The 26,756-nt window shown below is 51.1% G+C and overlaps 1 protein-coding gene across 1 annotated transcript in view; it reads left to right on the top strand.

Annotated features, from left to right (window-relative positions):
- MAP2K2 (mitogen-activated protein kinase kinase 2) overlaps positions 1–26,756 on the top strand; it is a 45,399-nt gene that overhangs the window by 15,934 nt on the left and 2,709 nt on the right. Inside the window, exons 3-10 of the mRNA XM_081321293.1 lie at positions 823–969; positions 7,835–7,912; positions 8,416–8,467; positions 11,708–11,832; positions 15,596–15,809; positions 19,304–19,368; positions 22,798–22,859; positions 24,034–24,079. Coding sequence (XP_081177419.1) covers positions 823–969; positions 7,835–7,912; positions 8,416–8,467; positions 11,708–11,832; positions 15,596–15,809; positions 19,304–19,368; positions 22,798–22,859; positions 24,034–24,079 — 789 coding nt within the window. The remainder of the gene's footprint in view (positions 1–822; positions 970–7,834; positions 7,913–8,415; positions 8,468–11,707; positions 11,833–15,595; positions 15,810–19,303; positions 19,369–22,797; positions 22,860–24,033; positions 24,080–26,756) is intronic.

Genomic DNA, 26,756 nt, shown 5'->3' with positions numbered 1-26,756 from the left:
GGAACCTTTACCTTTTAACCTTCAGTTAGCCAAACAAATTTTGAATCAAGGTACCTGAAATGTGTTAACTTAAAGAGTACGCGCAAAATATGGGTTTCGTTACTTCTATGGAATTGAAATTTCAGGGATCTCCAGACCAGCTGCACTCCACATGATTGTGATCCCTGCCACCTACCCTCATGCAAAGTCAATGGGGAAGTCAGAGGTTGTTCCTGTTCCCACTGCATTTTTGCTTGCCCTGAGTCATTCTGTTGGTCTCTCTAGGTAAATGAATATTGATAAAAGATGACCCAATGAGTCGTAGGTGCTCTATGCCAAAGGTGCTTTTTCAGGAGGCAACTGGGCTTCCTTGTTTCTCTTTGAAGATGCTTCGCTTCTCATCCAGGAAGCTTCTTCAGCTCTGACCGGATGGTGGGGAATTGGAGGATTTATACTCCTTGCAGACAGCCGGTCGTTTGCATCCTTTTAGAGAGATGTTGAGGCCACTTGGAGGCTTATCTGTGTCCTCAGGGGCACCTGAGTGGTGCAAATGGGCGTGGAGCCTCCTCGGAGCTGCCGAAAGGACCCCCGAGCGGCCTCAACGACTCTAAAAGAAGGCAAATGACCAGCGGTCTTCTAGGAGTATCAATCCTTCCATTCCCCACCAGCCAGGCAGAGCTGGAGAAGCTTCTTGGAGGAGAAGCGAAAGGTCTTCAGAGAAAAAACAAGGAAGGCCAGTTGCCTCCTGAAAAAAGCCGCCTTGGGAATCAAGGTAGAATTGCTCTTGGAGCTGTTCTGCGCTGTCTTCCTCCTCTGATGTCTCTCTCCTGTTTCCGTCAACAGCTGATTCACTTGGAGATCAAGCCTGCCGTACGGAACCAGATCATCCGGGAGCTCCAAGTGCTTCACGAGTGCAATTCTCCGTACATTGTTGGCTTCTACGGCGCCTTCTACAGCGATGGGGAGATCAGCATTTGCATGGAGCACATGGTGAGGGCGTCGTGTTCCCTGTGCAGAACGGGGACAGGTGCCTTAGTCAGCATCAAAGGCTTTCGTGGAGCTTAGTGAGCTTTGATCCTTCTAAAATGTTTTCTGTTTCTGCTTTTTGCCTCAGCTTAAAGGTCTCTGTTACTCATAACGATCCACTTCCTTCCACAGTCTGAGGGAAAATCTTGGATCTATTGGGACTGGCTAATCGTCCCGATCTTGCTGCCAAATTGTTTTCCGATATTGGCATTATCGGGAGAACGAGACAGAATTCCGCTCCAGAAAGCAAGCAGACTATGGGCTGAGATACCATGGTTTGTTAAGCCTTCCCCTTATATTTGCTTAATCATGACATTGGATATTATAGAGAGAGGCAATTCAGCCTATGTGAGAAGGCCGATGGCTGCTTCGTTGTTTCCTTCTTTGGAAAATATGAGTGGTCGGTGGGATGGACTGAGATGCCAGCCAAGATGGTATTTATTCCCTTAAAATGTGTGTGGGGGTGGGGGTGTTTGTATAAATCAGGGGTAGGCAACCGTGGCTCTTTTATGACTCGTGGGCTGGCTCAGGAATTCTTGGGAGTTGAAGTTCACCAGTCATAAAGCGGCCTAGGCCTAGACCAGGGCTAGGTAACCTTGGCTCTTTTATGACTGGTGGACTTCAACTCCCAGAATTCCTGAGTCAGCGTGGCTCAGTTTGGAAACCTCTCCTTTTCCCCTCAGCCTGGCTGGCTCAGGAATTCTGGGAGTTGAAGTCCACGAGTCATAAAAGAGCCAAGGTGGCCGGCCTACCCCTGGTATAAATGAATGTGTGTCTGTGTTTATTTGATTTTGATCCCGCCTTGTATTATTGTTTATAAATAACTCGAGGCAGAGAAACATGCCTAATACTGTACTCCTCCCTCCTTCCCATTCTCTCCACAACAACCCTGTGAGGTGGGTTCGGCTGAGAGAGGGAGAGGAGGGGGACTGGCTCAAAGTCACCCAGCTGGTTTTTCATGCCTTAACTAAGGACTATAACTCGCAGTCGCCTAGGCCAGCACCTCAAAAGGAATCTGCAGTGGCAGAGTCTCTTCATTCCTCTGTTCTATTAGCTTGGAAGACAACAGCTTTCTGCCCTGGGACAATAACCTGGGTGTCAGGCCTGCCTGAGTATTACAACAGGAAAAGGCACATGAAGTGCAGGCAGTCCTTGACTCACAACCATTCATTTAGTGACCATTTAAAGTCACAGCAGCGCTGGGGGGGGCGGGAGGAAATCGACTGTTTTTCACACCACCATTGCAGTAAACACCCCCTCCCCACGGTCAAAATTCAGACACTCGGCGACTGGTTCATATTTGTGACGGTTGCCCTGACACACACACACACACACACACCCCAGGGTCATAGGAATCCTCTTTCCGACGAGCAAAGTCAGCGGGGGGAGCCGGATTCACTTAACAGCCGTGTTACCAACTTAACAACCGCAGTGATTCGCTGAACAGTCGTGGCAGGCAGGGTCGTAAAGCGGGGCAAAGCTCACCGAACAAGTGTCTCGCTTAGCGGCAGAAATTTTGGGCTGAGTGGTGGTCGTGAGCCTAGGGTTAGGGTTAGGGTGGCTGCCTCGACCAGCCATTTTGAGAAACGGGTTAAACGTTCGCTTCAAAGGATCGAGAACAAGCAGGTTGATCTAAATCGACTTCTCGGCAAGGCTGGGGTCTCTGAGCAAGGAATCTACCCAACACAGAACATGTCCTCCCTCTCTCTAGCACAGAGTCGGTGCTGCCATCTGTTGACGCAATTATAGTATATTAAAAAAAAATCCCGTGGAGTTTTACCTTTTCGAAAGCAAAGCCACCCAAATGCAGGGTAGTCCTCGACTTAACGACCCAAACTGAGCCCAGCGTTTTCCGTTGCTGAGCGAAACATCTGTGGAGTAAATTTTTGGCCCCGTTTTGCGACCTCTCTTTGCCACATCTGTTCAGTGAGCCGCTTCCGTTGTTGATTGAGCAACGTCGGGACCCACTTCAACTCACCACCCGAAAAAGCAGAACTCTTGAAACGGGCACCCGTCTCCAAAGGAACTTTTATTAGGGAAACTAGTGACGGTGGGGAGGCGAGATCTGAAGACAAGTCTGTGCCAGGGATATAATGGAAGCAAGCAACATGCCCCCCCCTCCCACCAAAGTCATAATGTCCGTTTGAACTGCAGCCAATCCACAGGTGGCTTGATGGGCGGCTGACCGGCCCGGTGGGGGGGGGTGTCTCAAGGCCGCCTCCAGCTTTCGTTTCCTTGCAACCGTCTCCTAGATAAGGAGACCCGTTGCACACTCAAAGGCAGGAGGCCAGACAGACAGAGAAAGAGGAAAGCGAAAGTTACCAGCATAATCCCCCAGGCACCCCCTCCCCCCCCACCAAAGGGCAAGGCCCAAAAGAAGAGAAAGCAAAAGAGAATAGGCGAGGGGTTTGCTGGGGGGGGGGTGTCTGACATCTAACACGGTTGTGACGTGAATCTGAATCTCCCCGTGGACTTGGCTTGTCAGAAGGGCGCAAAAGGGGATCATGGAATACTGGGACGCGGCAACCGTCGTAAATATGAGTCAGCTGCCAAGCTTCTGAATTTTGGTCACGTGACCGGGGGGGATGCCTCCACGGCCGTGTGAGAAACGGCTACAGGTCCCTTTTTTTCAGTGCCGTGGTAGCTAAGCGGTCACCCAAAACACTGTTGCAGGTCAAGGGCTACACTGTACGTCGCGACAACGAGTACCCAACTGTAGGCGGCCTTGCCAGCTTCTTTTAAGATGCCCAGAAATGACACTTCCTGTGTCTCGAGACAATTTCTGTGGCTGCCTCTCCGGGGTGCTCTTTAGTTCTGGCGCTCAAATGCTGACAATCTGAATGTCGCTCTGGGGAAAGATTTTAACCCCTTGACATTCCTTCCGTATTTGTGCGGCGAAACAGAGATCGTCCCGCGTGTGGCTTGGACGGAGTAAATGATTGAAAGGCATTTTTCAGGACCAAAGGACTGGGAAGAAGTGGCCTTTATGGTGAACGTGGGGGATTAGAAGCGGCCCTTAGATCGGGGTCCCCGGCTTGTGGGCCGCAGCCCGCTACCGTTGGCCCACTGGGCTCCATGCGTGGCTGGCTAGTGCACACGTGTGCGCATGCTGCACCCCCTCCCCCACTTGCGCTAGCATTGCCACAAGCGCAAACCCCCACTCACGCTAGCATCACGGCGAGCACACACTCCTCCCCACTCACGCTAGCATCGCAGCATTGGGCGGGCGCTGGCGTTGCCTGAGCATCACACAGGCACTTGTGGCCCCGTTTGTGTCGCACACACAATCATGGCCTGCTCATGCATGCATAAAGGTGCCTCCACTCCACCCCCACCCCTGCCCTGGGCCACCAATCCAGAAAGGTTGGGGACTCCTGCCTTAGATAATGCTATATAAAGGGACACCTGATGGCAAATTCATTCATTCATTCCCCACTTCTATTATTTTTACAAGTAATTCAAGTCGGTGGGCACCTCCACATCTTCCTCCTCCTTTTCCCCCCACAACCCACAGCCCTGTGGGGTGGATTGGACTGGGAGAGAGGGACAGGCCCAAAGTCACCCAGCCGGCTTTCGTGGCTAAAGCAGGATTAGACCTCCTTGTCTAAGACCAAACTGGCGCATGCAGGCAGTCCTCAACTTATAACCATAATGAAGCCTTCCCACTGTGGTCATGAGCCCATATAGATAACATTTTATTGTACATCTGAGGTACATGGATTTTTTTTTTCAAAAATACGAAAAATAAATCAGTCATGATGGTTATAAAGCAGGTCACCCATGCAGTTGGCCTGATTTTGCTACTTTGTTTACAATGGTCATTTAGCAAATGCTGTGGTTGTTGAGTGAACTCGTCGTCGTGGGGCATTTTTGTAGACAACCGGAAGTACGGGTAGTCCTCGGCTTAACAATAGTCTGTTTAGTGGCCGTTCAAAGTTACATCGGCACTGCAAAAAGTGACTTACGATCATTTTTCCCACCTTAATGACCCTTGGGGCACAACCCCCCCCCCCACGGTCACGTGATCAGAATTGAAACGCTTGGCGACTGACTTGTGTTTATGACAGTTTGCCGTGTCCCGGATTTGCGTGATCCTCTTTTGCGACCTTCTGACCAGGAAAGTCCTTGGAGGAAGCCAGATTCACTTAACAGCGAGGTTACTAAACTTTTAACAACGGCAATAATTCACTCAACAACTCTGACGAGAAAGATTGTAACCTGGGGCAAAACTCACTTAACCAACCTCTTGCTTAGCAACAGAAATTCTGGGTTCAGTTGTGGTTGAGGACTAGCGGTAAATGCCAGTTTTTGCGCCCCCCCCCCAAAAAAAATCGTAACTTGCAATCATGGTACTGCAGGACAATACAAATGGCCATAAAATGTGGGCTGGTTGCCAGGTGTCCGAAATGCAGTCACATGACCGAAGGAGCTGCTGGATCTTTGGTTGTAAGGTTGTGAGTAGCTTTGGGGGGGAACCTGTTGTAATTTTCACCATTCTTAAGTCAAGGACTGCCTGTATCACAGGTCTAAGCATAGGTAAGGTAAAGGTTCCCCCGCACATGCGTGCTAGTCGTTTCCAACTCTAGGGGCCGGTGCTCATCTCCGTTTCAAAGCTGAAGAGCCAGCGCTTGTCCGAGGACGTCTCCGTGGTCATGTGGCCGGCATGACTAGACACCAAAGGCGCACGGAACGCTGTTACCTTCCCACCGTAGTGGTCCCTATTTTTCTACTTGCATTTTTACCTGCTTTCGAACTGCTAGGTTGGCAGAAGCTGGGACGAGTAACAGGCGCTCACTCTGTTACGCGGCACTCGGGATTCGACCCGCCAAACTGCCGACCTTCTGATCGACAAGCTCAGCGTCCTAACCCACTGAGCCACCGCATCCCTAAGCATAGATACACCATATAAACAAATTGAATTTCCCCGTTTTAACTGTCCTTCCACACACACTTCTCCCTCCTCTGTCCTTTCTCCTTTTGCGGTATTTTTAAGTTTCTCACAACAAGGAACCCACCTTTGGTATCATTTAGGCTGCCATATTAAAGCCGCTACAGCATGTAAATAAATAAAAAAAGGGATAACCCTGTAGTAGCACTGGAGGAGGAAGAGGTTTTTCTCTGATTAAACCAATTTGTCCCAGAAATAGGATGGGCATTCATCTTCTCCTTTCACCTTGGCTTCTACCAGGTCCTCCAGTAGTTCGGTCTTGGAACATTCTCCTTGCCTTTCTAAATTCAGCCGGTGTCTCGTGTATTCATCTTGCATCCCAGTAGGTCAAGGTGATGCACGTAATACTCCCTCATCCCTTTTGCTCTCCTAGCAACCGTCCTGTGAGATTGATCGCGGGTGACAGATACGGAGGCCGGTGGGTTCATGTGAGGACACGAACACGAGCCTTTCTGATCCCGTTCCAGCCCGCCCGTGGCATCAGCTAGAGAAGCCACGGTTGGGATTGGTTACAGCATTGCAGCTTCTGCCCTTTCTGGGCAGAATATTTTCCATGCAGAGATGTCAACTTTCTGTGGTAAAAGAACAGTAGATGTGCTGCATAGGCTTATGGGGTTGCCATGATGAGGATGAGGATGATGAAAATAACCAGTCATATCCGACTTTTGGCAATTCTGTGGGCCAGGCCTCCCCCACATCTGTTTTTTCACTACTACTTGTGCGTTTTTTTGTGGTCTGGCCGGTGTCAGCCACCGTGTTCTTTGATGGCCTGGTTTCCTTTTATCGCTAATCTCTTCCAAACATAATTGCTTTCTCTAGTGAATGGGGTGCCTTAGCCAAGCCATATATTGTCTCAAGTAACCCAGATGTAGTATGTTCTGTCAAGGAGGAAGGTACCTTGAGTTACAAAAATATACTAAGCATCTCCAAGAAAACTGGCTTTTTATGCGATGGGCAGCTATATAAATTTGATAAATAGATTTCTAAAAAGGAGAGGCTGTTTCGTTAGTCTTCCAGAACTATAGCTGATTAAAGCAGACGGAGAACGGTTAACAACAAAGTGTTTAATATTTTGCTTCCTGACTCTGTGAACCGGAGCTGTTGAGAATCGTCAGCTCTGTCAATCAACTTTTCTGTAGAATTCGATATTAAAGAGTTGGTTGGGGCAAGGTAGCTTTTATGTAGCTTGTATCTTTCAAGAGATTGTAAGGTATCCTTTGTGCCATTTCTTACTTAAATCTGGTTTCTCATTATTCGTTTGGTTGGCTGGGATGATTTCTAATTCTAAATTTTAAGATAATGTAGGCTGCTGCTGGCCTAGAAGCCAGGAGACTGGAAGTCCTAGTTCCACCTTCGGCCTGAAAGCAGGCTGGCTGACTTTGGGCCAATCACCAGGAGATGGTGAGTTCTAGTACCGTCTTAGGCATGAAAGCCATCTGGATGACTTTGGATCAATCACCAGGAGATGGCGAGTTCTAGTCCCGCCTTAGGCATGAAAGCCAGCTGGGTGACTTTGGCCCAATCACCAGGAGATGGCGAGTTCTAGTCCCACCTGAGACACGAAAGCTAGCTGGGTAACTGAGCCAATCACCAGAAGATGGTGAGTTCTAGTAGTGTGTTAGGCATGAAACCTGGCGGGGTGACTTTGGGCCAGTCACCAGGAGACGGTGAGTTACAGTCCCACTTTAGGCATGAAAGACAGTTGGGTGACTGGACCACTTGCTTTCTCTTAGCCCAGCTCACCTCACAGGTTTGTGGTGGGGACGTTAGGAGCAGGAAGGGAGTATATATGTTTTCCACCTTGAGTAACTTATGAAGTAATAAAGGCGGGATAAAAATCCAGTGAATAAATAAACATAACTACCTTTCCACTGGTTTTAGGATGGAGGTTCCTTGGATCAGGTTTTGAAAGAAGCCAAGAGGATTCCTGAAGAAATCTTGGGCAAAGTCAGTATAGCAGTGAGTATGCAACTGCCTCCTTTTGACTCCCCCACACAAGGGTTTGTGAGACAGAGTCTCATCCGTAGCCTCCTACAAGGGTTTGAGTAGTGAATTGTCCCTTTAGTCAGAGACGGCCACCCTCTGTTCTGTCACACAGATGTGTGAGCCTTTACTTTTTAGCCTCCCATCTATAAAATAGCATTAGCACCAGCACTTAGACTTATATACCGCTTTACAGCCCTCTCTAAGCAGTTTACAGAGTCAGCCTCCTTGCCCACTGGGTCCTCATTTTATCCACCTTGGAAGGATGAGTCAACCTTGAGCCAGTCGGGATCGAACTGCTGGTAGTCAGCAGAATTAGCCTGCAATACTGCATCCTAACCACTGTGCCACCACGGCTCAATCAGGCTCCATCCCACAAATCTTGATTTCTCTTTTCTCGTCTCCTCTCCTCTTCTCCTCTCCTCTTCTCTTCTCTTCTCTTTCTTCTCTTCTCTTTTCTTCATTTTTCTTCTCTTCAGGTTCTGCGAGGATTGGCTTATTTACGAGAGAAGCACCAAATTATGCACCGAGGTGAGAGTTATTTGTAATAGAAGGAGGAGTCTGCATATGTAAGTGAACTGGGATAGATCTGTGTAGATCTCTGCTGGACATCATTCTCATTCCAAGGCTTAATTCCACACATTGTTTAACCAGGAGCATCACCTATATTGTGGCTGTACGGTACACCGCCTAGTTAGTGGATTTTTTTTTTGCAACTTTGTCAGGGTTGCAAAAATCTGGAAATTGTGTGTCGTTGTGTCCTATATTGCCCGACACCTCCACACAGACCCTTGCCTCTTGAGGGCGGCCTCTTCTGTGTCTTCATCTTGGAGCTGAAAAAGAAGAAAAGTTGCTTGTTAAGAGAAGCCCTTCGCAGTTCTGAAATTCATCCCTTGCAGTTTTAACTCTTGCTTTCCAACAGTGAAAGGAGAATATTTTGTAGCTCAGGGTTGAAATGAAGGTTCCCGGGTGCCTTTCTGAGCGTGGTTGTTTTCTTGCCAACGTTTCATCACCCTAACTAGGGAACATCATCAGTGCTAGTAAGGAGAGCTGTTTGCTGTCCACTTACACTCTGGTGTCTTGCCGGTCTTAGGAATTCTTTGATTGGGCTGTCTCTTGATTGGGGTGTTGCTTGCTTGACTGCTGGTCTGAAGGTGACCTTGGAGTTAAACCTATGCTAATCTGAGTGCTGGTTACTGGTGGAGAGGTGCTGGAGTCTGTGCCTCTTTTGGGCTAGTTCACGGGTCGGCAACCCACGGCTCTGGAGCCACATGCAGCTCTTTCAGCCTTCTGCTTGCAGCTCCCAGTCCTCCTCCCCCATTGGCAGTCCCACCAAAAAAAGGGGGGGGGAGTTCAATCAATCAATTCCAACCTCTCACCCCCCCAAAAAAATCTCCCTTAGTTGGAATTGATTGATTGAACTTCTTTTGTTTGTGAAAGGCGGCTTCATTGATTTCATAAATGCAACACGCTATAGTTTTTTTTATACATAGCATAAAGGGTAAAAAAAAACCCACAACGATATATGCAGCGTTATCTTCATTTTAGATGTCAGAAGGGTTTTGTGGTTCCCCGTGTTTTCTTTGGCAAACGAGCCCAAATGGCTCTTTGGGTGTTTAAGGTTGCTGACCCCTGGGCTAGTTCATGGTCTCTTTTGCGTAATCTATAGATGTGGTTAACGCCTACGTCTCCGTTGATGGCTGATCGGTCAGAGTGCCAGGCTCCTAGAAATTCCCTGGCATTTTTGGACTTGGCCCGGTCTAGGACGGTCACCTTTCCCCCATTGAAACTATGGCTACATCTGTCTATACGTCGTGAAATTGCTAGCACCGAGGATGTCGCCTAGGGTAACGTTAGGGTAATGAAGCGTCTGCAAGAAAACAAGCAGAGAGCACCAAGGACCCCTCAGTGGAAGGAGAATTTGGGCAGGGGGTCATTTCCATTCTGAGTTTCCTGAGTCTCGGCAGAGTTTTTGGGGGGAGCCATGCCAGCCGTGGGTAGGATTTATGGAACTGCCCAGCTTTTCCTGTCTTTGTGCAGCTATATCCCCCTGCATGCACGCAGGGGAAGGGATTGCAAGGTGGTCTCTGAAGAACACCAGGGGAGGCACAAGATCTTGGCCTACATCAGGAGTACCTTGGCCCTTTTACGACTCGTGGACTTCAACTCCCAGAATTCCTGAGCCAGCCACGCTGAGGGGAAAGGGAGAGGTTTCCAAGCTGAGCCAGGCTGGCTCAGGAATTCTGGGAGTTGAAGTCCACGAGTCGTCAAAGAGCCAAGGTTGCCTACCCCTGGCCTAGGCCTAAGCCACTTTATGACTCGTGGACTTCAACTCCCAGAATTCCTGAGCCAGCCACGCTGAGAGGAAAGGGAGAGGTTTCCAAGCTGAGCCAGGCTGGCTCAGGAATTCTGGGAGTTGAAGTCCACGACTCGTAAAAGAGCCGAGGTGGCCTGCCCCCTGGTCTATACATATATTGTATATCAGGGATCTACGAACATGGCAGCTTTGTGGACTTCAACTCCCAGAATTCCTGAGCCAGCCGTGCTGAGGGGAAAGGGAGAGGTTTCCAAGCTGAGCCAGGCTGGCTGAGGAATTCTGGGAGTTGAAGTCCACGAGTCATAAAAGAGCCAAGGTGGCCTCCTCCTGGCCTACATGACACCAGCCCAAAGTCACAGGTCCACTGGGCCCACAGTACAGCCATTGAGAATACAGGTAGTCCTCGATTTATGGCCACAATTGAGCCCAGGATTTCTGTCGCTGACCAAGACGGTTTCGCTTCAATCCATTTTGTGATCTTTTCTTGGCACCGTTGTTAAGTGAATCACTGCCACCATTAAGTTGGTAACACGGGTGATGACGTGAATCTGGCTTCCCCAGCTGGTTGCAAAAAGGGGATCACGTGACTCCGGGATGCAGCGACCGTCGTAAGTATGAACCCGTTGCCAAGCGTCCAAATTTTTCATCGCCCGACTGTGGCAATGATGCGCTGGTGATCGGTTTGAAAAACGGGCTCAAGGTGCTTTATTTTTCCAGCGCCGTTGTGACTTGGAATGGTGACCGAACCAAATGGTGGTTAAGTCGAGGGCTGCCTGTATTTATTGTTTTATTAGTATGAATAGTTGATCTATTCTTTTTTGCCACCTAATTCAGTGGGGTTTTTTTTTAACCTTAGCAGCTGTAAGATGTGTGGACCTCAACTCCTAGAATCCCCCAGCCAGCCATGTTGATCTAATCCACAGGTCTGCAACCCGCGGCTCCGGAGCCGCATGCGGCTCTTTCAGCCGTCCCCTGCGGCTCCCAGTCCTCTGCCATGTGCAGTCCAAAAAAAAAAAGTGGGACTAAAAAAGTTCAGCCAATCAATTCAAATATGCAGGGTAGGTGCATATCTCACCTTGGCTCCACTCTTCAGTCAAACCCTGTTCTGCACACGCGCGCATGTACACGCATGTGCACACATTTTTTGCGGCTCCCAGTTTTTCCTTTTGTGAGGGAACCAGTTCCGAGTGGCTCTTTCACTGTTTCAGGTTGCTGACCCCTGATCTAATCCAAGATTCTGGCCACGGCCTAGCAGGCTAACCGACCCTTTGCAGGGTTCTTTCTTGTCTTCATCGGGGAGGGGAGGGGGAGGGAAGGGGGAGGGCGGAGAGAGAGAGTTGGGTGTCCATAGAGCTTTTACTCAGAACCGTTCACAACTAGAATTCCTTTTTAGCGTTTGGACGCGTTTTTCTCTCCTTCCTTCCTTTGTCCCTAAAACAATTTCTCGTTTCCAGATGTGAAGCCTTCTAACATCTTGGTGAATTCCCGGGGCGAGATTAAGCTGTGTGATTTTGGAGTCAGCGGGCAGCTCATCGACTCCATGGCCAACTCCTTTGTGGGGACCCGATCCTACATGTCTGTACGTCCTCTTGCTTTCTGACGTGCCGTTTCTAACAACGGAGCTAAGACCGCGTAAAGGTGGTCCCTGTGGGGGAAGGATTGCTACTGTATGACAGCCGGGGTGGGGGAATGTTGTAACGGAAGATTGGCTGACTTCTTTCTGCCTCTCTCGTGATGGATTGGGTTGCGTTGCAGCTGCCTCGCCTTAGACCCGTGTTTTCCCAACCTTGAGAACTTTTAAGATGTGAGGATTTCAACTCCCAGACTTCTGGGAGTTGACGTTCACACATCTTAAAAGTCCCCAAAGTTGGGAACGTTGCCTTAAAACACCGCCTTCCTTTAAGCTGGATTTTTTTTTTCTTTCTGACCCCAACTACCTTTCAGCTACGAGTGCCTTTGTTTTTTCAGCAGTTGTTCTGAACCAGCCCTCTTCTCGCAACCCCTATTCGAAAAGAAGAGACTGGAAAGCGTCCAAGGCCAAAAGGCTTCTGCCAAGATTTAATTACGCAGTTAACAAAAACACTAGAGCTTGTCTTCTCAAGCGGAAAAGTTGCTTTCAGCAACCAGCCCCTCCCCAAACACTCCTTTTATAGAGAGCTCAGGGCGTGGTCTCCTTGTGCCTCCTCCCGAGGAGTCCTGCAGCCTTTCTTTGTTTGTTCCTGCTTGACTGCCTCCTGCGTCGGGCGTCCTTGAACAGGGCCAGCTGTGGGTCATCTTCCTCCGCACTCTCGGGCTCACGCAGCTGAGAAGAGGTCCCCGGCTGAGGACTCTGCAAAGCCTCCAAACCATCATCAGCCGGTTCGTTTCCCTCCTCCAAACCATCATCAGCCGGTTCGTTTCCCTCCTCCCCCTCAGAGTCATCCGATACATCAGAGCCGGCTGTCGGACCCACAGGCTGGCCCTGAGTCACAACAGCAGTAACAGGTCTTCCCCAAGGCTTTACTTAATCCTATCTGGTGTAGAGGAAGCTCAAACATTTGTATCGTATATAAGAATTCCATATAAGCCAGTGGGTCCCCAAATTTTGCGGCTTGGCAGCCCAGCCTGGAAGGTGGGGGGAGGCAGGAGAGGGGAACAGGGCCACGTGAGAACACTTGAGCAGCTCCACTCATGCGAGAGAGAAGAGAAGCCTTGGGGGGGGGCGGTGGTCTTGGCTCCTTCGGGCTTCTCCGCGCCAAAAACTTTTGCAAAGGGACAAAAGCAGCGCAAGATCGCTCCTCGAAGCCTTTTGGCGCAGAGAAAGAGACGTGCCGTTGGGGGCACAGTCTCCTGCTCACCGAGGCTGCCCGACACCCCAAAAGCAGATCAGCTGTTCTGTGAAAACAACCTCGGTGAGTCAGGGCGTGCTTGTCCCACTCGGCCTCTGCTCTCACCGCTCTGCCCGGAGCAGGTGGCTTGGCAGCCCAGCTAGTGGGGGGGGAGGGGAAGTGGGTCGGTGTGCACGCACACAGAACTCCACTCACATGACAGAGAAGCCTTTGGGATGCCACTGGCACAACACGGGGCTGTGAGCGTGTGGGCCTGCGCCAGCCCAGCACTCATGTGGCCGACCCAGTTGTGAATAGGCCACAGCCCAGTAGTGGGTCATGGCCCGCAGGTTGGGGATCCCCGATATAAACGGTGAAAGCCACGGACTACAAAGCCAGAATTCTCTACAATTCTTTCTCTCTCTGGGTGTGGGTGTGTATGCTTGACTGGCGAGCCATTTGGTTACTTCCACTGGGCTCCTGTGGCTAGTGAGAAGAAGAGTTAGAACTGAAGAACTTCGTTAGGTGAGAAATGAAACATTTTGCAAAGAGAACAAGGTAGTCCAGTTGCCTTTTAGGCGTAGCGCTTAGACTCATATACCTCTTCACGGTGCTTCACAGCCCATCTGACCTCGGAAGAATGGAAGGCTGAGTCGAGCTTGAGCGTGTCAGGATCAAACTCCAGGCAGTGGGCAGAATTAACCTGCAATACTGCACTCTTAACAATTGCATCACCACGGCTCCTTTTGGGGGCGGGGGAAAAAACAACCACGACCTGGATGATTGAAGAATTTCCGCAGACATTAAGGAAGCTTCTCCTGCGCCCTAGTTTGATCTCCCAGTAAGCTTGAAAGACAGAAGCTGACTTCCGATTCTGTTGTGTTAAAGGAACAAAATCGAAAGTACAGACCTAAGGGATACAAAATGGACAAGTGATTCATTTTGTTCAGCAGGAACGAGATGGGGAGTGAAGGCCCAATCTTACACTCGATGACAATCAGTTGGAATCCTGTTCCATTTTTTGTTTTTTTTAATTTATACATTAAGTTTCTGTGCCACCCACCTCGCTGTTACACTAACTCTGGGCAACTGACAGTATGAAAAATAGATGAAAATGGTTATGCAAAGCGTTTAAAATTAGGAGGCGTAAATAAGAGACTTAAAAAAACCACGGGGGCAGGCTACACGAGGGTGGGAATCTTCTCTCTAGCCCAGGGGTGTCAAACTGCTGGCCCGCGGGCCGGATGCGTCATCCCAAAACCGCACCCATCCCATTGCCGGCAATGGAGAAAAAGTCCGATACGTTGCGCGACGTCATGTGACGTCGCGAGTTTGACATGTCTGCTCTAGCCCGTCAGCCGCCCCCATCATAGCGCTCTCCTTTTGGGGGCCCAGACCAGTTGGCAGAGCCAGGCTTTCAGGCTTTTCCAGAAAGCCAGGAGCGTGGGGCCCGACCTCATCTCCAGCAGGAGAATATTCCCGAGGGCGGAGGCCACAGCAGAGAAGATTCTTCTCCTGGACCCCGCCAGCTGAAAACTTTGGGCAAAGAGAATCCAAAGTGGACCTCTTCTGCTGGAGTGAGCAGGGCGGGCTAGTCCCTTTGGGGGTGACACGGCTCCTGGGATTCCTTGAACCCGTGCCCTAAAGAGCTTTGAAGATAATAGTCAACGTCTCGGAATGGGACCCGGAAGCAAATTGGCAACCAGTTCAACTCCACGCAGCAGCGGTGTTACACGTGAAAGCCAAGGGGCCTCCAAGGACTGTCCGCACCTCTGCGCTTCCTACGCCTAACTGGACCGGTGTGTTTGTCAAGGGAGGTTGTGTAACAACTAGATTACTAACTCCGCAGGTATTAAAGCAGATGGGGTATGAAGACACGGTGATTTTCAGAAGGGTAATCTTGACTGCGGCACTGGAAAGAGCATAGTTCAAACGAGTTGCTGTTTCATATTAATCTGAATCTGTCTTTCTGGGAAGTAATCAACCTATCAGCTGGATTCTTTCCCCCCCCCCCCCTCAGCCAGTCTGGGTGACGATAGGTGGTTTTGAATGGAGGTTTTCCATCAGGAAGCAGAAACGAGGCATATAGGAGCTGGTGCAGCCTATAAATTAAATCGTAAGTAACTTCCAGCCTTAAGTGTCAATAGCTTCCCTTCTCAGTCTGTTGGGACAGCAAAGGTGGCACCGAGGCAGCTTTTCGCAACTGGAGGCGAAGGAACGCGCCTTAGGCTCTGTGTTAAGCGCATCGCTATTTTCTGCTTCTTTTATTTATTTGCATATGCTCCAGCAAACAAAAAGTTCTCCAGGTAGATTATTACAACTCTTGGCCTGGCTTCTGAAGAGCTGTTCTGGTAATTTAACTTGAGGATCTATCCTGACAGCGAAAACCTCTTTCAAATCCAGCCTTCCTGTTCCTGCTGGCTGGCCATAAATTTCTCACCTAGGCGTGTGCCCGGATGTTGAAGGAGCCACTGGGATCGGCAGGTGTGTTTTGCAAGACGGGCCCTCACCCGCCTCTTTTCTGATTGCTTGCAGCCTGAACGTTTACAAGGCACTCATTATTCCGTGCAGTCGGACATCTGGAGCATGGGCCTCTCCCTGGTGGAGCTCTCGATTGGACGGTATCCCATTCCCCCGCCAGATGGCAAGGAACTGGAAGTGATTTTCGGTCGTCCCGTGGTCGACGGGGCCGAAGGGGAACCCCACAGCATCTCTCCGCGGCCCAAGCCCCCAGGACGTCCCGTTAGCGGTAGGAGCTGCTACTCCTTGCGAAGTTGCTGGCAATTGAAATTATATCACCGATTTTATTTTATTTTATTATTTTTGTATGTTGGGAGGAAGCACAAACCTTCGTAGCTGGACTGTGGTTAATTCTTCCTCCTGTCATTTTCCAATGAGTGTTGATCCGTTGGCTATGAAGCGTTGACCAACCGGCTTGACGTGGTAGGCAGACAGAGATTGGCTGGTTTAAAGTCACCCAGCCAGCTTTCATGCCTAAGGTGGGACTAGAACTCACCGTCTCCTGGTGATTGGCCCAAAGTCACCCAGCCGGATTTCATGCCTAAGGCGGGTCTGTAACTCAACGTCTCCTGCTGATTGGCCCAAAGTCACCCAGCCGGCTTTCATGCCTAAGGTGGGACTAGAACTCAAAGGCTCCTGGTGATTGGCCCAAAGTCACCCAGCTGGCTTTCATGCCAAAGGCGGGACTAGAACTCAACGTCTCTTGGTGATTGGGCCAAAGTCACCCAGCCAGCTTTCCTGCCTGCGTGTCAGGTGTGAAAGACTGGCACCAGCAGAATTACACTGATTTATTAATCCTCATGCCTGTGACGCATTTCAAGAAATACTGATAGCCATTCGATTGTAGAAATTCAGTGTAAATTTTAAGAATAAGGAGTTACAGGTGGTAACTTGACTTTACGACCACAGGTGAGCCCAAAATTTCCGTGGCTAAGCAGGATAATTGTTAAGTAAGTCTCGCTCCATTTTATGACCTTTCTTACCTCAGTGGCTAAGCAAACCAGTGCAGTCGTTAGTTACGTGGTTGTTGCTAATCTGCTTTCCCCACTGACTTTGCTTGTCAGAAGGTCCCAAGAAGGGATCACGTGAACCCCCCCCACACCCCGGGATGCTGAAGCCGTCGTAAATACATGCCAGTTTCCAAGTATTTTGGTCACTTGACCTTGCCGATGCTGCAAAAGTGTGAAAAACGGTCTTAAGTCAATTTTTCACTGCCGTTGTAACTTCAGACGGCCACCAAACGAACGGTTGTAAGTCCAGGACTACTTAACTGATTCTCTCTTTTTTATTATTTATTTTTTTTAACCCTCCTTGGTTCATCAGCTTGCTTTAAATATGCTCTGAAATGAGAGACGCTGGCTGGGAAATCTGCAGTGCGTTGCTTTTCAAGATTGCTCAGCCATCCTTCTTGATGGGAAGCCCTCCGGATAGATAGGCTAGACCAGGGGTCGGCAACCTCGGCTCTTTTATGACTCGTGGACTTCAACTCCCAGAATTCCTGAGCTATGCTGGCTCAGGAATTCTGGGACTTGAAGTCCACGAGTCATAAAAGAGCCGAGGTTGCCGACCCCTGGGCTAGACCAGGGGTCTTCAAACCTGGCCCCTTTATGACTTGTGGACTTCAACTCCCAGAATTCCTCAGCCAGGCACGCTGGCTGAGGAATTCTGGGAGTTGAAGTCCACAAGTCATAAAAGGGCCAAGTTTGAAGACCCCTGGGCTAGACTCTAGCTACGTTATGCCTAGCTGGCACGGTTGTGCTGACCGGCCGTGCTAAAGTTGAGCATGGCATACACTGAGGGAAAGGGGTAGGCGGTGTTGGAGCAAGATTTGGTTGTCAACATGGTGAAGATTGGGAGAACGAAGGGGAGGTGGTCTTCAAGCCCCGAGGATCCACAAACTCAAGGAATCAATGAATAAAAATGTCCGGTATCCAGAATGGAAAGAAGACGATTGCTTCTTCTTGGGTGCCAGTTAGCCAGTCTCGCTCATGCTTTCCCCCCCATAGATAAAGATGTTCAGGCCTGCACAGCTTCTCTTTTATCTAAAAACACTGGAGGTTTTTCAGAAGAGACTGGACAACCATTTGTCTGAAATGGTTTCCTGCCTGAGCAGGGGGTTGGACTAGAAGACCTCCAAGGTCCCTTCCAACTCTGTTAGTCCTATTCTATATTCTAGTCCAGACATGTCAAACACAAGGCCCGGGGGCCGGATCCGGCCCGCGAAGTGGTTTCATGCGGCCCGCGAAGCCATCCTGGAAACAGTGAGGGAACGGCCCCCACTGCCTTGGCCCTGGCCCAGAGACCCTCCTCCTGCCAGAGACCCTCAGATCTGTCCCACTCCTGCCCAGGCCCCCATAGGCACCCTTGATGCGAATGAGGTAGAGCTGGCCACGCCCACCCAGTAGGTCATACGCACTCTAGCCACGCCCATGCAGTAGGCCACACCCACCCTGGCCATATCCACCCGGCCCCCTGAGGGCAACCACAATGCTGATGCGGCCCTCCATGAAATTGAGTTTGACACCCCTGTTCTATTTTATATTCTATATTCCATTCCATTCCATTCCACTCTCCTATTCTATTCTATTCTACCCTACCCCATTCCATTCCATTCCATTCTTCTAATTCTATTCTATTCTATATTCTATTCTACTCTTGGCAACTGGTTCCTGTTTATGACCATTGCTGCGTCCCCAGGGGTCACGGGATCACCCTTTGGCGACCTTCAGACAAACAGACACAATGGGGAAGCCAGGTTCACTTAAACAACCGGGGAACTAACTTATCAATTGCGACGATTCACTTAGCCATGGTGGCAAGGAAGGTCATAAAACGGGGCAAAGCTCAGTTGACAAATGTCTCACTTCAACAACCGAAATTTTAAGGCTCCATTGTGGCCATACGTCGAGGACTACCTGTATCTCGGGAGCCTGTTGCTACTGCTTTGGGCGTACTTTAGGTCAGAGGTCTCTGACCTTTCCTGGCTCGCAGACCAGAGGAAAGGAGAGCAGCTTCCAAACTGGTGCGTGCCCATGCAAACGGGACCACACGCACTGGCGTGGCACTAGCAGCACCATTTGCGCACGCGGCCTGCGCTGGGGCCATGCACATGGGCACAGGTCTGCAACCCGCGGCTCTTCCAGCCGACTCCTGCGGCTCCTAGTCCTCTGCCATGTGCAGTCCAAAAAAAAAAAAAGTGGGACTAAAAAAGTTCAACCAATCAATTCAAATATGCAGGGTAGGTGCATATATCGCCTTGGCTCCACTCTTCAGTCAAACCCTGTTCTGCGCATGCGCGCATGTACGCAAATGCGCACACATTTTTTGCGGCTCCCAGCTTTTCCTTTTGTGAGGGAACCGGTTCCGAGTGGCTCTTTCACTATTTCAGGTTGCTGACCCCTGCACATGGGCGAACAGCTGCACCCGCTCACCTGGGGCTAAGCGTCCCTGTTCACGCACATGCGCAAACGGGGGGAATGCACGCCCAGGCCAGCCATTTCCGCGGCCCACTGGCCAAGAGGTTGGGGACCCCTGCTTGAGGCTCCAAGCCAACCAGCCAGATATTTTCAGTTGGTGTTGGATCCTGATCTCCTGAAATATTCTCGTGGTTTCTTGAAAATGGACATTGGGCTGGGGGGGGGAAGAAGAGGGGGTGACACGCTTCTTGACGTGTTCTGCGCACACAGTTTTTCATCCACCCTTTGCTCTTTTTGAACCCTGCAGGTCACGGGATCGACAGTCGCCCCGCCATGGCCATTTTTGAATTGCTTGACTACATTGTGAATGAGGTGAGTGGCCCGGAGAAGAGATTTTTGGCTCTGCTGTGGACTGACCGTTTGCTTAATGCCTCTCGATCGTGTCCCTGGAGGCGTGGGATTAAAACGATACAGCGGGTGGATTAAACGCCTGGTGGAATATTTGGCTTTTTGTGTTTCTGGTGAGGTGCCTTTGCTGGTCAGCCTGGTTTGCGTTGTGAGCCTTCTCTTTCCTTCTCTTGTCAACATCTATTTAATAAATATGAGCTCCCAACCAGTTTTAAGCATCCATGAACACCAACTGCCTGTCAAAAAGCATGACGAAATTCTTGAATTTCACGACGTATAGACAGATGTAGCCATAGCTGCAATGGGGAAAATGTGATCGTCCTAGAACCAGGCCAAGTCCCAAAATGCCGGGGAATTTTCTAGAAGCCTGGCACTCTGACCGATCAGCCATCGACGGGCACGTAGGCGTTAACCACGCCTACAGAGGATGCGAAAGAGGCAATCAACCAGCCCCCCAAAGGGAGCAGAAAGACTCCAGCACTTCTCCGCCACCAGCAATCAGCACCCAGATCAGCAGAGGTTAACTCCAAGGTCACCTTCGGACCGAGTAAGCAACACCCCAGTGAAGATACGGCCAAGGAGCCCTTAGTCAACGGCCCAACCGAAGAATCCCTAAGACCGGCCCCCCACCCCCAGACAGGCAGGCAAGACACCAGAATATAAAGTGACAGCAAAGCCCACTCCTTGGTTGCACTGATGACGTTACCTAGTTGGGTCATGAGACGTCTGCAAGCAAACAAGCAAGCTCCGAGGACAAGGATCCCACAGTCATTGTTTTCTTCTTCCTCTTCCTCCTCCTCCTCTCCACAAACCCCACTTCATTCTAGCACTGAAGATGTTACTTAGTTGGGTAATGAGATGTCTGCAAGAAAACAAGCAAGCTCAGAGAGCACCAAGAACCCCACAGTCCTCCTCCTCTCCACACACCCGTCTCCCTTCTAGCACTGATAATGTTCCCTAGTTGGGTCATGAAACGTCTGCAAGAAAACAAGCAAGCTCCGAGAACACCAAGGACCCCACAGTCATTGTTTTCTTCCTCCTCCTCCTCCTCCTCCCCCTCCTCCTCCTCCTCTCCACAAACCCCACTCCTTACTAGCACTGATGATGTTACCTAGTTGGGTCATGAGACGTCGGCAGGAAAACAAGCTCAGAGAGCGCCAGGGAACCCCTCGGTTTAAGCTTTGTTATACCACTTCGTTGAATCCACAGGCGAGGACCCCAGCCTGTTCGGAACCGAGCCATGCAAGCGGCAGGCGGGCGTGTGCGGCTCCATTTACGTGACCGGCGAGCACTCGTGCGCGAGGCTCCCTTTGCACGAGTGGCCTGTGTGAGCACCTGCTCCTGCTGTGTAAAGAGTTGTGCGCACAAGTGTGGGCACACGCCGTCCAGCACGGTGTCGTTCGGGTCTTGACTACAGACCTGCCTGTAAAACGGGAACAACGCAAGCCCACACGGGTGGGTGTACGTCCTCAGTCTCGGTAAAAATACAGAGAAAGGAAAGAAGAACGAATGGAGATGGGCTGGGCCTTTGTGTCCGTCGTCTTGCCTTTTGAAATGAAAGGAGGAAAACCAGAAGCCCTGAGTTTCTCCTCTTTGTGCAGCAACAAGAGATTTAAAAAATGGAGCGTCACAGAGATGAAGGGTTCTGTTTGGACCTGGCGGGAGAGCAAGAAACCAAAAGGAGAACGATGAGGGTGCAGACGGAAATAAATACATCGGAGGCTAAGGAAGAACTGGGCGGCTCCTTCGGGACTATTTCCGTTCAGCGCAGAGAGCAAGCGTGGCCCACCCACCCCTGATCTCATGCTGTGGAGAGGCCGCACGACTCGTGGACTTCAACTCCCAGAATTCCTGAGCCAGCCAAGCTGAGGGGAAAGGGAGAGGTTTCCATGCTGAGCCATGCTGGCTGAGGAATTCTGGGAGTTGAAGTCCACCAGTCATAAAAGAGCCAAGGTTGCCTCCCCCTGGTCTAGGCCTAGGCCGCTTTATGACTGGTGAACTTCAACTCCCAGAATTCCTCAGCCAGCATGGCTCAGCTTGGAAACCTCGCCCTTTCCCCTCATCATGGCCGGCTAAAGGAATTCTGGGAGTTGAAGTCCACGAGTCAAAAAAAGAGCCAAGGTTGCCTACCCCTGGCCTAGGGCCCCCAACCACGATGACTTTTCTCCATCCCTGCCAGTTGTGGCTTTTCTTCCTGACCAATGAGGACTGAGGAGCTTTTATCCAAACAGGTTGTTTGTAGTTTTAAGATTGAGCTGTTGGGGTCCTTGGTGGTTTCCTTGCAGACATTTCATGACCCAACTAGGTAACATCATCTGTGCTAAAAGGGTTTGGGAGGGGAGGAAAAGGAGGAGGACTGTGGGGCCCTTGGTGATCTCTCCGTTTGGCTCTTTTCTTGCAGGCATTTCATAAACCAACAAGGTGGCGTCCTCAGTGTTTATCCCTTAATGTTTACTCTCTGCCAAGGCAGGATGGTGTTACCGTAGAATCAGCCAAGGACCTGTTTGATTTGATTGCATGCTTGTCACATATTGTGGAAACCTTTTGGGAAAAGTGTATTTTTGAGGTTTGATGGCTAATAGCACCCCTTCTTTTGCAGCAGCACCATAAAATTATATATCAGTGGAAAGATAATTTAATCGAGAATGTCATGCAACCAAGTTTGTTCAATTATCTGTGCTGTATTCTGTGAAAAAGTTACATAGCCAAATAACCAGAAAAAGGAAGCGCAACTTGCTTAGGTGGATATCAGCTGGCTTCCCTTCATGTGGTTGTAGCCAACGAGCGCGAGTGTTTAGAGAGCCAATCGGGTGTTATCTTGTTTTGGCAGTGAGCCAATCAGATCACAGGATTCGGTTATTGATGTCGTGGATTGAAGCTGAGAGGAGGACATTTGTCAGTGTGTTATGTGATCCCTATCAAGTTGGTTAGGTTTTTTTTTTGCGTTCTTTCATTTAGTGAGCTTGTAAAAAGGTAATGAAATTAAAGTCATGGTGCAAAGAGTCGATCGGTCGCCCAGGAAGCAATGCAAAATAGTATTATTAAGTGAACAAGGCTACAGTTATAAAGAAGTCAGAAGAAAAATGGGTGGAAACTTAGCCAAAGGTGGCATTTCTACTGTACGCTTTTCCCAAAAAGGTTTCCACAATTTTGGCCACTGCTGTAAATGTGTTCAAATCTCTCCACATATACGGGAAGACTTCAACTTACGACCATAATGGAGCCTGTCACGGCGGTTGTATAAAGTGGCTACCCATATAACTGACTCGAATGTATGACCGTTTTTGCAGTGGTTGCTAAGCAAATGCCACTGTCGGAACCCATTGGCCGAAGGCTGTTTCCCGAATCCCAAAGCTCCTCACCTGAATTTTTTTCCCCCCTGTTTTATTTCAGCCACCTCCAAAACTGCCCAACGGGGTTTTCACCCAGGAATTCCAGGAGTTTGTAAATAAATGGTAAGGCGTCTTTGCGCTTGTCAGTGGGAAATGTAAAACCTTGGGATTAGGGTCAGGGAGTCTGTGTGAATGCAACTCCTGGAAACATGGAGAGTCAGGATGAGGGCTTCACTCTCTTGGGTGCCAGGCCTGCAAACGGTGACCTTGAGTGCCAGGGCTACAGCTCCAGCCTTGGTGGAGCAGGGGGCTAATGCCTCCTTAAGTAACACCAGCTGCCTGCAATTAGTGCAGGTTCGCATCCCACCAGGCTCAAGGTTGACTCAGCCTTCCATCCTTCCGAGGTAGGTAAAATGAGGACCCAGATTGTTGGGGGCAATTAAGCTGACTTTGTAATAAGGCCGCTTGGGGGTGTGTGTGAAAGCCCTAATAAGCAGGCATATACATAGAATGAAGGCTATTGCTAAGCTTGTAAGCCGCCCTGAGTCTTCGGAGAAGGGCGGGATATAAATGGAATTAAAATAAAAAATAAAAATAAAACGTAGATTATTTTTACTAGAAAACTCTAGAAAAACATAACTTCTGATCGCTGTGGGCAAGGCTGTTGGTTCCTCTCCCACCGTGGGGATGAGGTTTCTCTATACGGGTAGTGCCCCCAACCCTCGACTTACAGTCACAACGGAGCCCCACTTTTGTTTTGTTTTGTTGCTAAGTGAGCCATCTGTTCAGTGCATTTTTGCTCCGCTTTACAACTTTTCTCGCCCACGGTTGTTACACGAATCGCCGCGGCTGCCGAGTGAGTTAAAGGCTGTTAAAGGCATCTGGATTCCCCACTGACGTTGCTGGCTAGAAAGTCGCCAAAGGGGATTGCGTGACCCCGGGGACACGGCGGCCGTCATAAATGTGAGCCAAGTCGCCAAGCGTCCAGGTTTCGATCACGTGGCCGTGGGGATGCTTGCAACGGTCGTAAGGGTGGGGAGCGGTCGTAAATCGCTGCTTTTCAGTGCCGCTGTAACTTCGAACAGCCACTAAAGGAACCGTTGTAAGTCGAGGGCTACCTGTGCTCTTGGTATTATGGCCTTGTCTATGACCAAGCCAGGTGGATGGGCTTAGGTTAGAACAGCCGAGGTGAGCTTTGTGCGTCTAGCATCCCCCAAACACGGGGGCCGAATATATTTCTGCGCGTTTTGCAGTGGCCATAATTGACCATCCTTCTTTTTTTTTTCCCTTCTCCTAGCTTAATTAAAAACCCTGCTGAACGGGCAGACCTAAAGATGCTGATGGTAAGAATTGTCAGTTTGTGTGCTCAAAATACCGAATTTCCCTCACTGAGGAGGTCCAGATGCTCGCTCGCTTCCCCCAGGCAAATTGGTCCCCCTCCGTCTCTTTTACTCTTTACTCCCTTCCCGGTGTGAGCGTGTGTGTTCCACTGTTGTGTTCTTTCAGGCATTGCAGCCCTGTCCTCCACTTAGGGCTACGGGGCCAAGTGCAAAAAGTCCTGAGAATCGCACGACGATTGTGTAGATTGTCTAGGGCACAGGTCTGCAACCCGCGGCTCCGGAGCCGCATGCGGCTCTTTCAGCCGTCTCCTGCGGCTCCCGGTCCTCTGCCATGTGCAGTCCAAAAAAAAAAAAAAGTGGGACTAAAAAAGTTCAACCAATCAATTCAAATATGCAGGGTAGGTGCATATCTCGCCTTGGCTCCACTCTTCAGTCAAACTCTGTTCTGCGCATGCGCGCATGTGCACACATTTTTTGCGGCTCCCAGTTTTTCCTTTTGTGAGGGAACCAGTTCCGAGTGGCTCTTTCACTGTTTTCAGGTTGCTGACCTCTGGTCTAGGGAAAAGCCCTGAACTGGGTAGACTATACTTTCCTTTCAGGCCCCTTTTGCGGCAGAGAGGCAGGTGGTCTCAGACTGAGGAGCTGCAGGTCCCACACCCCCAGGGGCCGGGGTCCTCCCACACCCCCAGGGGCCGAGGTCTTCCCACACTCCCAGTGGCCGGGGGCACCCCCACACCCCCAGTGGCCGAGGGCACCCCCACACCCCCAGGGTCCGAGGTCCTCCCACACCCCCAGTGACTGGGGGCACCCCCACACCCCCAGGGGCCAGGGTTGTCCCACACCCCCAGTGACTGAGGTCCTCCCACACCCCCAGGGGCCGAGGTCCTCCCACACCCCCAGTGACTGGGGGCACCCCCACACCCCCAGGGGCCGAGGTCCTCCCACACCCCCAGTGACTGGGGGCACCCCCACACCCCCAGGGGCCAGGGTTGTCCCACACCCCCAGTGACTGAGGTCCTCCCACACCCCCAGGGGCCGAGGTCCTCCCACACCCCCAGTGACTGGGGGCACCCCCACACCCCCAGGGGCCGAGGTCCTCCCACACCCCCAGTGACTGGGGGCACCCCCACACCCCCAGGGGCCGAGGTCCTCCCACACCCCCAGTGACTGGGGGCACCCCCACACCCCCAGGGGCCAGGGTTGTCCCACACCCCCAGTGACTGAGGTCCTCCCACACCCCCAGGGGCCGAGGTCCTCCCACACCCCCAGTGACTGGGGGCACCCCCACACCCCCAGGGGCCAGGGTTGTCCCACACCCCCAGTGACTGAGGTCCTCCCACACCCCCAGGGGCCGAGGTCCTCCCACACCCCCAGTGACTGGGGGCACCCCCACACCCCCAGGGGCCGAGGTCCTCCCACACCCCCAGTGACTGGGGGCACCCCCACACCCCCAGGGGCCAGGGTTGTCCCACACCCCCAGTGACTGAGGTCCTCCCACACCCCCAGGGGCCGAGGTCCTCCCACACCCCCAGTGACTGGGGGCACCCCCACACCCCCAGGGGCCGAGGTCCTCCCACACCCCCAGTGACTGGGGGCACCCCCACACCCCCAGGGGCCAGGGTTGTCCCACACCCCCAGTGACTGAGGTCCTCCCACACCCCCAGGGGCCGAGGTCCTCCCACACCCCCAGTGACTGGGGGCACCCCCACACCCCCAGGGGCCGAGGTCCTCCCACACCCCCAGTGACTGGGGGCACCCCCACACCCCCAGGGGCCAGGGTTGTCCCACACCCCCAGTGACTGAGGTCCTCCCACACCCCCAGGGGCCGAGGTCCTCCCACACCCCCAGTGACTGGGGGCACCCCCACACCCCCAGGGGCCAGGGTTGTCCCACACCCCCAGTGACTGAGGTCCTCCCACACCCCCAGGGGCCGAGGTCCTCCCACACCCCCAGTGACCGGGGGCACCCCCACACCCCCAGGGGCCGAGGTCCTCCCCCCCAATGGCCAACTGAATCTGAAGAATTTTTCCCTTTGCCTTTCTTCTTTTAATTGACCGACCCCGAGGGCTGACTAGGTGCCATTTTTCAACCTTATCCCAAACTGTTAAGAGGTCAGAAACGCAGTCTCTTTGGAATTCCCTTGCCCCAAATCCTTTTAAAGGCTTCAGGAAGAGGGGAAAACTCTGCGGGGGATTCTGGGAGTTGGAGCCCACACAACGTAGCGTTGCCGAGGCTGAAAAACACGGCTTTGTCTACAGAAACAGAAAGCGGGCTCCACGTAGGACTTGTCTGTCCGCTTATCTCCCAGACAGGAGAATTGGATCCAGCTCTGCACTATTGAGATAGTCTCCCCATTTTTCCTCCGCTTGGCATTTCTTGCTCTGTATATCATCTGGAGAGTGCTAGAAGCAGCATGGGCGGCAAAAGTGTGGTACAAAACTCCAGACTGGGCTTGCTTGACTTCCTTCGAAAGCCGTGTGGGGCTGGAAGGAGGGATCCGCTATCTACAAAGAACAGAAAGGGGAATTGCTGACTCTCCAGGAGGCCTTCAGGATGGGGTTTCCACTCCTAGCAAACTTATCAAAAAAAGAACCGAATAAATAACAAGAAAACTGGGGTGGAAATCCACCCTAAATTGAAAAACATTTAGTTTGGATATCGATCGATTGATCGAGATAGA

This window comes from Vipera berus (genome assembly GCF_964194415.1).
Source record: "Vipera berus genome assembly, chromosome: 1".
In the NCBI taxonomy this organism is placed as follows: domain Eukaryota; kingdom Metazoa; phylum Chordata; class Lepidosauria; order Squamata; family Viperidae; genus Vipera; species Vipera berus.
The sequence above is the reverse complement of the archived record's forward strand: the minus strand, read 5'-3'. Positions and strand labels throughout refer to the sequence as shown.